The 14789-nt window shown below is 37.4% G+C and overlaps 1 protein-coding gene across 4 annotated transcripts in view; it reads right to left on the bottom strand.

The window, feature by feature from the left end:
- Positions 1-14064, bottom strand: part of HACE1 (HECT domain and ankyrin repeat containing E3 ubiquitin protein ligase 1) — a 49968-nt gene extending 35904 nt beyond the window's left edge. For 3 of the 4 annotated variants that reach the window (XM_057375406.1, XM_057375407.1, XM_057375409.1), the window contains exons 1-8: positions 13889-14064; positions 9667-9721; positions 8439-8528; positions 6529-6633; positions 5166-5241; positions 4740-4871; positions 3528-3610; positions 1254-1350 (exon numbers count right to left, since the gene is read on the bottom strand). In XM_057375406.1, the coding sequence (XP_057231389.1) occupies positions 1254-1350; positions 3528-3610; positions 4740-4871; positions 5166-5241; positions 6529-6633; positions 8439-8528; positions 9667-9721; positions 13889-13964 (714 nt within the window). In that variant the 5' untranslated portion in view covers positions 13965-14064. The other variant, XM_057375410.1, reaches the window with a different exon arrangement.
- Positions 14065-14789: the final 725 nt, after the last annotated feature.

Raw genomic sequence — 14789 nt, 5'->3', positions numbered from 1 at the left:
AAGAAATTTTTACTAATATCTACTCTAAACCTCTCTTCCCATGTACTGTCTTACAGGTCTGTGGCTGTAGAAAACCTTGAGACTAACTCTGTCTGGCTTTATGTAATAATAAGTTATTTTGCCATTACAAAGGGAAAAAGAAATATTAACTCTGAGTTTCACAATCAAGTCAGTAGTGAGACAGTATAGTGACCTGGCACTTCTCAATGACCAGAGCTGAGGACTTACTAGGTTTCTTATATCCAAAAAGAAATACTGTAAGTAACTTAACTTGATCAAGGTTGTCCACAGACACTCTATGAAATAAAGCTTCAGAGTTAAAACACTCCAAAAATATTCCACCAGTGCTGGAGACAGCACTCTTGCACATACACATACACAACTATATCAACTGCAAGTCTTAGGTACAGGAAGAAGCCTCAGAAATTAAATAACTTGGCATTGCAATAATCATTGCAAAATACAGAGAAAAGTAGAAAATTTCAACTTTATCCTGAGAAACTAATGACATGCACCAAGATATCGATGTCCGCTTAGTCCAGCAATTTGGTTTTTTCCAGCATTCAGTTTATTTTTCTAGTCTGATTACCAGCAAAGGTACAAAAGCTTCCATTAATCTGTAGTATTTACCCACTGACCTTCAACTGCTCCTACAGAAAAGAGTGTAAATGTTCACAAATCAAGAAAAGTCACTTTAGCAAGCAGTACAAGCAGTACTTGGTATCAAACAAGAAAGACTGTTTTGCAGTTGAAAATGCTGCATTAGTTGAAAACATGTAAGACTTTTGTTCCTAATCTAGATATAGGAACAGCTTTGAAAAGTAAGAGTCAGCACCATATAAGGTTTGTTTATTTTCAGTAGCAATAGCTCATCAAGCAAACAGAAAATCTATTATTTGAGGTAAGAACAAAAATTCATTCCTTTCTGCATGCCTTTACCTCTTACTTGCTAATAGATAAACATCAAAATTGTCTATTACCTTTAGATCAAGAATTCCTAAACTTTCTAGTCAAATGAAGCTCTGCAAACTCTTTCTTATAAAGTCAATTCTTGCACTGGACTTATGCAAAGGACAGAAATTATGAACCTGCCAGTAGGATCAACTTAATTATACAAAAATTGGTTTTTGAATTTATTTTGCCAAAGGAATACCATCTTTCAGAAGCCTTAAGAATATAAAAGGTAATAATGATCAGGTGACAATGTACTAAGTGACAGAAGTTCACAGAAAAAAATGTTGCTAACTTAATACCTGTACACAGAGATCCAGTGGAGTAACACCATTCTTGTCTGGTAAATATTTGGCTCCTCTCATCAAAAGGATTTGCGCAGTGTCTCTCTGACCATGGCTACTCAAAAGAAGAGAGACAGTTAATACAGTATTTATGCTCTATAATGAGTCATAAATCTGTCTTCATTGCATCTAACAAACAAAAACAACATAAGCTAGAAGAAAACAGTTATTTCAAAAGAACAGTGTAAAATTATGTGAGGCCCATAACTACCTGTGAGCTGCACTACCTGCAAAAAGAGAGCACTTTCTCAATTCACATCCTAATTTACCTCACAGAGCAAGTTCTCTTTACCAAGTTCTTTGCTCACTTCTAACATATTTGGAGGGAAAAAATAATCTAATTGTACTTTAACCATTAATAAAACATTAGTATGATTTTTTTATTGATAACATTTTTTGCACAAGAGATCAATACATCACTGAAACAGTTCTAATTTCTTTTAACTAGTATATATAAATGTCCTGCATAGCCTTTGAAAGTGATGAGTTTTACTTTTGCATTTAAAGTCCCTTTCACAGTCTATTCACTAATGTACTTATAGATTGTACACCACATTTAGCTCCCCTGAGCTGAAAATTTAATGAACAACTATTCCAACATACCAGCATTGCCTAGAAAACAGTAAAACCAAGATTATTTACACCTCTCAACTGTTTCACTAACCCTTTCTTCTGAAAAAAAAAGAGAAATTTGTACCAGTGATCAGAAGTTTACTTCATTAAAAACACATGGAAAGACTACTTGACTATTGCCTTCACCAGCAATTAGTGCATATACTGCCAAACATAATGAAGAAGCATCTAAAGGGTGAAATGAAAGACTCATACAATAGACATAGGAATTAAGGCTACAGATACAGGTTTTTTCAGTGAAGTTTTATTTCTCAAGCTAGTTTGCAGTACACCCTTTACTCAAGTGTATGAGTATTTGCCATCATGGAACACATCAAGGCCCAATAGGTTCAGCCTATCAGTTCAGAAAGGGCACAAGAAAAGTGATAATTAACAGCTGAGGGGCAAGAGGCAGCTTCACTGATCTCTCAATAGCTCCCAGATGAGTTCTCCTCATTCCTGTCCTTCTAGCCCAGGAAACCAGCAGGTTGATCTAATGTATCAGACTTTGACCCAATGCAAACAAACATTCATGGTGAGAAAGAAGCTAAGACTAATGGCCCACCTGCAAGCATCTTCATTGTAATTCTCTAGACTAAGTGCATAACCTAACACATTGACAAAACAGATGTTTCAGACTTTGAATACTGATACCCTTTCTGCAGCTATCACCAGCCACTGCTACCACACCCTGACCTCCCTGTCATCAGGGACCTACAGCCTTTGTTCCCAGGTTCACCCTGCTCATTCTACCTCTCCAGCTGCTCCTAAAGATTATCACTGCTCGACTTGCAACATTCCCTTCTTACGAAAAGCCTCCAAGCCAAGCTGCTTACTTATTTTAAAGTGTGTGCAAATACCAGTCCCTAAATCAGGGACCAAGGCTAGCAGCTATTTATTCTCCACTTAGCTTCTTCTCAACTGCCATGACTCAACATACACTGTGTCCAGAGACCACAGCTCTCAGAATATAACCCTTAGCAGGTCAGCAGATCAGCCCATTTGTCCTTTTGTTTACAGTAACAGTTAATCTTATGTGAACTATTTAACCTGTGACCAAAGCACAGGAAATTCAAAAATTTTAAATGTTCTAACAAATCACAGAAATGCTCTAATCAAAACAAAAGATCATTTATCATATGTGATTCATTTTGAAACATAACTAAACTCTGAAGAAAGCGGAACTGATCAAAGCAACACTGTGATTTCAATTCAACACAGTAACTTTAAGGCATATATGCACATTTCATGTATACTGTAATATCATAATGTACATTAAGGAATAGCCAATCTTGCCTTATAAAAGGCTCTGGTTTTCGTATAGTCAAAATAATCTAAATTGGCAGAATTCATTTTTTCAGAAAAGAGTTCAGCAGTCTTCAATTTATGACTCATGCTAGAACATGCACAGGTATGTGTTGAACATGTCTGCTAGAAAGAGGTACACAAGCCTGCAGCATTAACCTAAGTATTTAGATAAGACACTCTAAAATGAGACAAGATTATATACCAGTCAGCTTTTATATTTCCTAAATGTTCCAATTTCTAATCAGTTATTGCAAAAGGGGAAAAAACATATTTCATTTCTAGGCCAGTATTCCAAAGTTAAGAATATATAACCTGCAAGCAAAATAAAGCGGAGTTGCCCCAGAAACGTTCGGCCTGTTTATATCTGCACCACTGTCCAGCAAACACTGCACCGTCTACAAGAAAACAAAACAGCAGCATTAGAAAGAGAGMAGTGGAAAACCCTGTTGGCTTGCAACTATTTAGTGCCATGCATGTCTAATWACACTGTAAGATTTTCTTTTCTATAATGAATCTCAAGAACAAAATTCCTAAATATTAATCAGAAAATCATGGCTATCAGAGCTTACAAAGCTTCCTTTGAACTTCTCACTTTAGTAATATTTTCTTTTATCGAACTTCAGCTAATCCCAAAGATTCCTCAAGCTACAAACCATTTAAAAATAAAAAATTACAAAATTACTTCAAGTTAGTGACAGTCATACACAGCCTTATCACAAGGTGACGTTTCAAACTCAAACTAGACTAAAAGAAATAGGTGAACGAATTCTAAAATATGAAAACACTGAGCAGACTCTCAAACAACTTCTGTTACATTTCAGTCACATAAATTTGCTACATTTATAGGTAACAGTTTTTCACTATTTGGTCTTCCAAAATGCAACACTAACAACACAAAAGAAAGTATCTAGGTAGAACAATTTTTTTTTAGCAGTAAATAGTTCTGGAGGCAATCTATCTCTCTCTATAGCGCTCTAATGCATTCAGGTAAAGTATTCAGACCTGTAAAGTAGCTAGCCCTAATGCAAGACCAGGCATAAAAACTATCACAGATCAATAACAGAAGAGCTTATTTGAACTTGTTCATTTGTAGTCTTAAAAATATAACTGACACAACTTTGTGTTCATCTTTTACTGACAGTAAATTAATATTTCAGATTTCAAACTCATATAATAGCTGGCATAATTATGAATTAAACATATGCTGAAAAGTAAGGGAAAACATTTTCAAACATTTAACATTACATTAAAACTGGATCTTAACAAGGCAATAACAGTACTACAGAACAGTATACAGACACCTAAACTGCCATAAGCACTGAGATCAATCATCTCCASAAGAATAAAAAAGTTGTTCCCGTGAACATGTATGCAGTCAATACTAAGACACAACAGCACTCTTCACGCTTCTCACCATTATCATGTGCATCAATTGTCAGAAGTTTATAAAAAAAAACACAACAACCTGGAGGTATTACCAAGCTCTTCACAAATCTATTGTGTTCATACAATTTAGAAACTTACTGTCTTGTGTCCATTTTGACAAGCTACATGAAGGGCTGTCTGTCCCATGGCATCTTCAACATCTACATTACTGACGTGCTGAACAAGATCATGAAGCAATTCTGTTCGTCCATTGACAGCCAACCAGTGAATCTAAGTACAAAATGAGGACATACATGTTTCCTTTAGCAATTGTATACATATTTCATAAGAATTCTTTTAAACCTGGCTATTATTGTCAACACTTTCACAAAGAGAAGCTTTGAAAAATATTAAGAGAAACTTTGAACAATACTATTATATGTTTGTATTTTGACCACATCTTGTGATTCTTGATGGCACTAGACACAGCAGTTTTTTACATGTAACACAGCAAAAGCTTACAAACTGAGAATCTCCAAATTCTTGATTCATTTTAAGAACATCATCATAATCAACAGCACTTACTGCGGTCAAGCCTTCATTATTACAAATGTTGACATCTGCACTGTACTCCAGCAACTTGCTCATACATTTCTTCTGGCTGTAAGCAAAAAAAAAAGGGAAAGTCACTTGGAAAGACTATCTTCTTAGAGCTCCACTCACGCTAATTTAGTATTGCCCAAAGCAGAGCAGGTAGTTCCAATTTACAAGGAGCACAGTACTAAGCATGTGAAAAAGAGAAGTGATCTTCACAGAGACTCAGACAGCCTAAGAGTAGCTAACAACAACATAGGCCTAAAACCATAGCTATTTTTGTGGAAAGTCAGGAGCACTTAACCACTATTCCACTCTAAAAGCTTCAGCTCTGCAGGAACTACTCTTTCAAGACAAAAAGCCAGAATTCAGCTAACAGAAGTCATGAAGTTCACCATCACCTGTACACTTCAGTGAACATGTTTACAGTACACAACTAAATCATTACTTAATGAGACAATCACTGTAACACTATATAAATCTTTGGTAAGTACAATTACTGTTTTAACCAAAGTAGAGGATTTTTTTCTAATTCATATTTTATGTGTCTTTAAACATTCTTTAATGCTCTAAGTGCTTTACCTTTACAAATTTATTTTGCTTTTCTTTTTTATTTGGTACCTCTCACATCTCTCTTATACCTCATTTCCACGTAACTGTCTTCCGTGTGTATTTCTGCATTTCATCATGCATCACTTGGCTGCTTCCTTTCTTTCCTACAAAATAGTCCTCACACATACCTAGAAGCCACTAAACACTATCTCCTCCTCATGTGAACTACCAGTTGTAACACAACTCAGTTATTGTAACACATACGTGTTCTAAAAGACAACATTACCTTTACAACTGCATGTTTCCATACACTACAGTTCAAGAAGATCTTAAAAGGGCACTTGCTCATTGGTTTGGGGTTATTTTGTCTCCTCCTCTCCTAACATAGTGAACGCCATCTTTGTATTCCTTTCCTTGCAGTAAAAAAATTTCTTGGAGACACTATCTGAGAAAAATCTAAAGTCTCTGAAACCCTCCATGCACTCCAAAATCTTCTCTTACTCCACTAAGCGGAAGATGAATGCATCCCTTGTTCAATTACTGTTGTAACAATCATTATGCCCCTGATTAACAGAAAACACTAAAATGACTGGCATTGGAATTGCTATTTCAGACATGACTTACTATTTATAAAAAATAACTCTATGAATAGTCAAAGCATGGATTTTAAACTCTGTGTTCTCTATTTTCAGAAGTGAAAAGCAAAGGGGATTTTGAACTCTGCAAAAATATTACACAATGTGCCAGCTCAAGTGCATTATGCACAAAATTTGGTAAGAGTTTAAGCATTTTAAAAACTTACCCATTCCTTGCGGCTAAATGGAGAGGAGTACATCCTGAAATGTCCTGATAGTTTGGATTTGCTCCTTTTTTTAATAATAGAACAAGGCATTCAACTGATCCACAGCTAACAAGAAAATAAGAAAAGAAAAAACTGTAACAAGGATATCGACAAACCAAATCTGGCATAAGGACAAAAGCAATATTATGTACAGATTGCACTCACTAGAACATCTTTACATAAAATTTTTTACACCCTCACAGGTCAAGCTACACAAAGCTAGAGGAAAGTCACTTAATACAGCGAGAAGTGACCAAATATAACTTGCAGCAATGAATAGATGTCAGCCTTCTCTATGATTTTAATGACTTTAAAACCCAACACTGAATTTTTCAGACTGGCAATTCTTCAAAATTTAAACTGTTTAGAAAGTTTTGCTTTCGATTTCCTCTCACCTCCCTCACCCATAATCTATTAACAAGACAAAATTTTCCATTAAATATTTGGGGGGTTGTTATACTTCAGTGGCTGGAAGTTATGTTTAAAAGTTTGAACATCAGAAAAAATCTAAAATTTGTACAAATATTTCTTTGCTATTAATTTTGAACCCATAATTCTCTTTTACTTTACATAATAAAGAAGCTCTTCAGGATAATCAATGTCACCAAGGAGACAAAACTCTGCATTACACATTTCTCTTACTCCTAAATTCTTCAGAAAGAGCTGATTGAAAAGATACAGATTATTTTTGTATCTGCTGAGACCAGCTAATCCATTTTTAAAAATCTTCCCAATATCAGAACTGCTACATGACAACCTGAAGAAAGTGAAGACTAATTATACAGTATGTTACAAAACAAGCAGCTTGATGAGCCAATAACTAAATCAAGATAAAAGATAATCCAGAAACTAAGTGTTACACAATTTCTTGTGTTTTGGAATCAATAAATACAGCATGTTTTCAAATATACTTCTAAGGTGTATGCTAAAAAATTGCTTGCATTTTTGTAAGTACTTCCTTACATAAATTTATATAAGCAGTATGTAGTTCTGAGATTAAATGGTTGGGAAACAGCTATTTCTAAATCAGTCTGTTTAAGAAGCAGAAATTTCCACTTTTATTGAGACCAAATACCTGCTATCTATATGCAATACTACTACTACTATTTCTTTCATTTTTGCCTTTTTTTTAACAGTTTAAATATAAGAACTTTCAGGATATTTAAAAGGTGAGACAAATACAGAGCATTTGTTTATTAGTTTGAAGTTTAGTTTCCTGAAAGGTCATGTCAAAAACTACCTGGTTCATTTCTATTTATGCTGTGTTAGCCTGTCTGTTTCTTGGCGGGGTTATATATAACATAGAGTTATCCCCATTGAAGAGCTATATAAACAATAAATATCATAAATCAAGGATACAATATTTGCACTTATGTCCTCTCTCCACGATATAAAACTTATTAGAAGTGAGTGCTCAAGTTATATTCCCTTCAGTTATGGTCACATGAAGTACTTTGGAACAGCAGCTTCCCAATGAACATCCAAATGTTTCCCACTATTTCAGAATACCTCAAAAACAATCAACACCCGCAGMCAAGAGTTCTCTATCTCTACAGAGGCAACAGCAACCCAGATAATAAGATGCAAACCATGGCTGCATTTTTTCAGTGACTTGAGATTCCACAGACAGATAAAGAAGTATCTAGCCAGACTTCCTTCACTGGAATTTGGAAAACCATTTGATATAATACGTAAAATCTGTCCTCTTAATGAGGCAGCACATTACTAGGAAGAACAAACAAGTTACAAAAAGGAAGTGTGAAAACAAAATGTTAACTGATACTACAGAGTTTTCCAGCTTACATTGGTGCCTTAGATTTGTGGTAACATTTTCATTGTTAACTTCTGGACTGGATTCAAGTAAGTCTTACTTTGCTGCAATATGAAGCAAACTTCTCTTCACACGTCCAAAGGCATAATTCACATCAAATTTTGAATTTGACAGGAGCTCTGAGACAGACCTTCAAACAGAAAAGATTATTATTTCATTTTAAAAACAGCTCACAGTAACCAAGTAAAGTTTATAGTATAAGTTGCACACAAGTATTCTATTTCTTATTTAATCACTATTTCTTCCCCCCTCAACGAATTACTGACTAGGAAATCAAACCGTTCTCAAGCATTTTACTTCTTACTGCACATAAAAAAATTAACTTTGACACTGGGTAACTGTTTCAAATGTAAACTAGCAAGAATTAGAACAGACAACCAAATCACTTCTTTACAAGAAAACAAGCATTTTAATAGCTTTGGTTTGAACAAAATATAAATTCCCTCTTTCTTCCTTATCTCATCACAGACACCCCAACCACATATCCAACAGTTCTCCCAAACACAGGCAAAGTTCAGTGGGAAAACTGGTATGTGAAATCATAATGATGAAGTAGAAGGATACACAATAAGGATACACAATAAAATAATAATTTCCATTTTTTTAATTAAAAAATTTAAATAGGATCCTCCAACTTCCAGTAATGGGCTGATCACATAATTTAAAACCCTTGCATGAAATCTCGATAAAATATTACATAGCAGAACAAATGTTTATCCTGACTGGAAAAAAACAGTTTACTGTTTCAGTAAGAGTTACTACCTGCTTCCCTACAAAATTAATGGAAAGGAGGCACCACTCAGCTGGTATTATATAGCCTCCAGGTCCAAAGCACTTTGAAGACAACTGAGTAAGGGTAACAGCTGCTCATCTTGAGGAATCCCAGAAGTACCAATGTCACTGTCCAACTCTTACTCCATGTCTTTCTGAGATGTCTGATGAGACTAAAAGCCTTTATGTCACCCATAAATATACACTCAGAGAGATAAGACACAGTTACAAAACAACACTTTTGTTCTTATCCTACAACTAATTTCCCTATGTGCAACAACATAACAAATCCTAATGCCAGTCAGTGGCATAAACCAAAGCAGGTTTCTCAGGTAAAAGTATGCTGAGATGCACACAGGCAGTGTCGAAATCCAAATTAGAAGATAACAATTCAGCAGCAGGACTTCTGAGAGCGCTTTAGAGCTACAACTTCAGCAAACATGCTGGGTTTTTCAGACCTTAAAAAAACCAAAATGTAAATTTAAAGAAGCTCTCACCTGTGCTGGTCAGCCATAACCATTGGCATCAGTGTATAGACAGCAGTTTCATTATCTGGGAAGAAATTAAATTACTCGGTTATCATATAGGTATCTTTTACATCAAATAAATGTATCTAGCAATATATACCTTTTCAAGCATCCACTGGTCAATAGATTATTCTTTTTACACAGATTATACACACATGAGATTTCATTATAAAGAAAAAGCCAGCATACTGGCTTTACAGATAGAAGAGATAATAAATGGAATTAATTAAATTTCAATGTGGCTTTTTTTCTTTTACAAAGTAAAAATTACAGAATTTTCAACCAAGTATCAATTTTTTTGAATTGACAATTCCGTTAACTCAATCGAAGCTTTTAAGGAATGCGCATTAAAAAAACCCAAAYAAAACAAAAACACTTAACTATTTAATTTTTAAAAAAAGGAAAATTACTGTCTTCCAAGGTGACTTCCATAGTCCTGAAACTATGATTTTGTAGTAGTGACTTCTTTCAATTACTTCATAACCATCCAATTTTGTCTCTATACTTGAATACCTGAGTGCAGTAAGCTTCATTTTAATTTTAAATCTCTAATCAGTTTCATATTTCATACTTGAAAGCAATGACCAAAGGTCAGAACACAAAGATCCACATCAGTGGTGGGAACAGAATAACATACACAGTATCTGTCATACGCTCTCTGCACATACTGGTGCACATGGCAGCACACTGCATGGGTGTGATGAGCCTGTTTGGCCACTTACAGACTTACTGAAGTAAAATACTATTTTTAGAAGATTATTTTGACAAAACTTAAAAGGTTTTAACATATAATAATTATAAATAATATTATTGTGTAATGATTTTTTTTTGCTACAGACAATTACTATAACTTTTTCCTTCAACAAGCTACCCATTTTTGAGAGTACAATCTCCACAGATTGTTCACGTAGATGCCAACTTATGACTGGAGGGGCTATGCTTTCTGAGAATGCAGATATATGGTTTCAGGATTTGGAAACACAAGACTGTTCTCACAAAACTTTCATTTTCAAGTTTTTCCTCATCACCTTCATCGATCCAAAGATACGAGGCAATCAGAACGGGAAGAATTAAAACAGTCCCAAATAAGTATTGTATCTATGTCTTTTACATACCATACCTCTACACATTTACTACTTCCACTAGATAGGCACGGTGACATTTACTGAATGTTAAATAAAAATTCTTCACTGTTATCAAGTGGAATCCAAGAAACTCTTATGCTGCAGCTATGCTATTTATTATTATTGTTTGAACTCACTACAAATCATTGCTTATAGCAGAGTTCTGAGAGTATCAGATAACTCCTTTTTCAACACGCACCCCAAGAATTCGACTGCTGGGGCTGAACAAGCCGGGAGGGAGGGGACACAGAGAGAAAGAGTTCTGAAATAAAATTAAATATATGCCAAATAAGGATATCAATCGTGAAAGATTTTTAAAAGGTGCTCAAATATTTATCTGTGATTAGCTCCCAGTACACACAAATTAGGAAAAAACCTTGTTTGGGCTCTGTTTCACAGAGTTCTTGGCAGGAAGACAAAGCTTTCCAAACAAAACAAAAAACCCCAGAATTTAAGAACATCAACTGAATTTAAAAATTACATCCTTACATATTTTCTTAATCAGGCCCTATTAAAGAAGCCAATAAAAGTGAAAAAAACTTTTAAATATATCAGCTTACTTAACTGAAATGCTTAATATTGATCCTAATTAAATTCAACCATATTGCAAGTATCATGGTCTAGAAAAAGACAATGTTTAAATACAAGTGTAGCTGGGCCACAAAAGGTATTTATGGTACAGTTACAAAACTAAGCTTTTTGCTGTTCTGTTATTACACTGTGGAGAACATGCAGATTTTCCCAGAGATTTTCTGTACAGAAGTAATTAAAAGGATGTGGGACTAAGGAGCTTTTATGCCTATATTTGGTGATTATTTTCTCTAGTCATAAAAAAACTCCAGCTGACACAAACTACATGACAGCAGGTAGAAGAAAAGCATTATACACCTCATGCACACACAGAACTTATTTGTTACCTTACTCACTTGCATTTCAAGTCTTGAATATATAAAGACAAAAAAAAAAGGCACACCAAAAAATGCAGTGTCAGAGCTTTGGGCTGCAAGATTTACTTTTCAGGCACTAAGCCTTAACAGTAGAATCCAGAAATTTGTGTCAAGCTCTCAAGTGTCCAGAAAACAAGTGCTGAAGGATACTTCAGAAGAGTGATTTCAAAAAAACAACTATTTCTGTTTGCAAGCTCAGGGTCTTTGCTGGCACTGGACTCAGGTGTTAAGACTTGCTTTTCAAAAATCATTTTAAATTCATGATCTAGAATCCTGCCCTGGCAAGATACTCTTATTACTTTATTTCCTCAGAGATATCGTCGAGAATTTGGCAGAGATCACAATCTTAAAGGAGAGTCAGCACTGTCCAAATAACACCCGAATGGCTACGGTGCATGCAATGGAAGTTCAATACCTGGATTTAATGCCTTCTTCAGCATAAGTAAACCCAAACATTCATCTCCATTTCCTAAGAGAGTACTATGACTCTCAATCTAGGGACGGAGGGGTAAACTATGTATCTTTCAAATCGAAACCACTCAAATGCAGCGGCAGCGAGGGATCCTAATTGAAGAGGCCAGACATAGCASACAAGAAGCCACCAAACTACATACTACACTAGACCAGTGTGGAATATTCCAAGCTGATCCTGTCAGTACATGTTTGGAGCAATACACTACAACCCAAACCTGCTTCTCAAGAAGAGTTTGGGCAGAACTGCATGAACATAATGAACACCGAGGTCAAGAAAGAAGATACATAATGAGCTAAAACGGACCCAAAGTTTGATGGCCACTGAACGGAGACCTTCTTGGAATGCAATTTGAGACTTCAGYGTCTTAAGCCCATTTGTCCCCTTATATCAGTCCCACTGATTTGTTTCATGCAAATCCTAGGAAATGCATAGAACTCACATTCCTTCTGCACTACAGGGCAATAGAAGCACTTGTTCCCAAAGTCTCAGGGCTTGCACTTGCACTGACATTCCATAGACATAACTACCACTGAAGTATAAGATAAAAAAGCCCAAGACATGAAGAAAACAGATGAAATTCAGAATCAGTTTGCCTAAGTTAGTACTGGAGCAAAATTTAAAGCAGCTCCAACCAACACAGGTTGTGAAAAGCGCCATTCACATTAGCATCTTCAATTAGTTAAACCRGTGCTACTCCATTATTTCTGTAAGTCTACGCTTAAGTTAATAGTATCACATGAATTGACATTGCTGCCATTCAATGGCTTATAAGCAGCAGGACAATCTTCCTGAAACTTGCCTGTCAAGTGAAATTTATGAGCAACCGCACTGGAAGACACTGGATGTGTGACAGGTGACAATAAGTGAAAGGTGTAGCAGCTCAGCTCAGGAGGACACCAGGAAGTCCAAAGAAGGAATGCACAGAARAAAAACAGAATATTACTTCCTTTCCTCCACCAGTGGAGGAGATAAAAGCTGCCAGACAGCAGCCAAAGATTCATCCATAAAAGTAAACTCACTGAACAAAGTASAGTGATAGCACATTAACTCATGAGAACAGAATTTCTGCATATCCAAATGTTTTACAGTTAGTCCCCCCACAAGCTGGACTTGGCTGAAACACCAAAACATTTGCCATAAGAGCCTGAAGCTCTAATTTCAAATCCATCCGGATATGGAGGACCAGCACTCATTTGAAGTGGTTCAGAGCCAAAAAAAATGAGGCTGTGACGGGTGACAGTGACTTACSACACCTTTTCAAACAAAATTTAGCACTATTAAAAAAATAAACGAACAAAAAAAAACCCAAAACCAACAAAGATTTGTCATCACTACTCTGTCATCGAAAAGCACTTAGCGAAGGATTTAAAAGAATACAGACGGTGTCCAGCACCCCCGACCCACTCGCCCGGGCTCAGGGGCGGCAGCAGCAGGCAGGATCCCCCGCACCCGACGACGGAGGCAGCGAGGCACCGGAGGAAAGAAGGGGACGCCACTGTTGCTGTCACCACGACAAATAAACAGAGGCTGTCAGAGGCGGAGAGAGGAAGCCCGTTCCCAYCCTCCCCAGCCGCCTCAACTCATCCCCGCCGGCCCGGGCCCSAAGGCCGCCGGGACCGACCGCAACGTCAGGGCCCCGCTCCTACCGTCCGGCAGCTCCACGGTGCGGGCGCGGCGCAGGGACCTCGTCAGCCTGTTGAGCTGCTCCATGGCTCTCTCCATCCTCGGAGAGCCCAGCCCGAGCCGCGGACACCCCCGCTGCCGCCGCCTGCCCTCAGCCCATCGCGGCGCAGGCGGCGCCGAGGCCGCCCAGGCCGCCGACACCCGGGAGGCTGCGCGCATGCGCGGGGCGGGGCCGGGGGCGGGSCGGTGTCCCGCAATTTGCATTTTTTTTCCCTAAGGAAGGAAAGTAGAAGTGTTGGAAGGGGATGGATTTCCAAAACCAGTAGAAAATGGGGCTTTAAACATCTGCTTGTTATAAATAAATATAATAACGTGCTGCTTTCTGAAGTCGCCCCTGCAGGCTGGTCGTTCCCGGAGCGCGGGAGGGCGCGGCGGCTGCAAACGCACCTGAGTGGGACAGAATCACGGAATCATCAGGTTGGAAAAGACCCCGGAGATCATCGAGTCCAACCTATGACCGAATACCACCCTGTCAACTAGACCATGACATCAAGTGCCACRCTTGCCTCTAGGAATAGTGACTCCACCACCTCCTTGGGTAGCCTATTCCAATGTCTCATCATCCTTTTTGGGCAGAACTTCGTCCAACTATCCAGCCAAAACTTTCCCTGGTGCAGCTTAACACTATGTCCTCTCATCCTGTCTCTGGCTGTCTGGGAGAAGAATCAGATCCCACCTGGCTACAGCCTCCTTTCAGGTGGTTATGGAGAGTGATAAGGTCACCCCTGAACCTCTTTTTCTCCAGCTAAACAGCCCCAGCTCCTGCAGCCGCTCCTCACAGGACTTCTGCTCCAGACCCTTCACCAGCTGCATTGCCCTTGTAGTGCCAACACAAACACTATAGACACTTGGAATTCTTCCTGG

Source organism: Malurus melanocephalus, unplaced genomic scaffold, assembly GCF_030028575.1.
Source record: "Malurus melanocephalus ecotype Western Australia unplaced genomic scaffold, MMel_1.1 scaffold_248, whole genome shotgun sequence".
Lineage (NCBI taxonomy): Eukaryota > Metazoa > Chordata > Aves > Passeriformes > Maluridae > Malurus > Malurus melanocephalus.
Note: the sequence above shows the minus strand (reverse complement) of the source record. Positions and strands in the feature narration are given on the sequence as shown.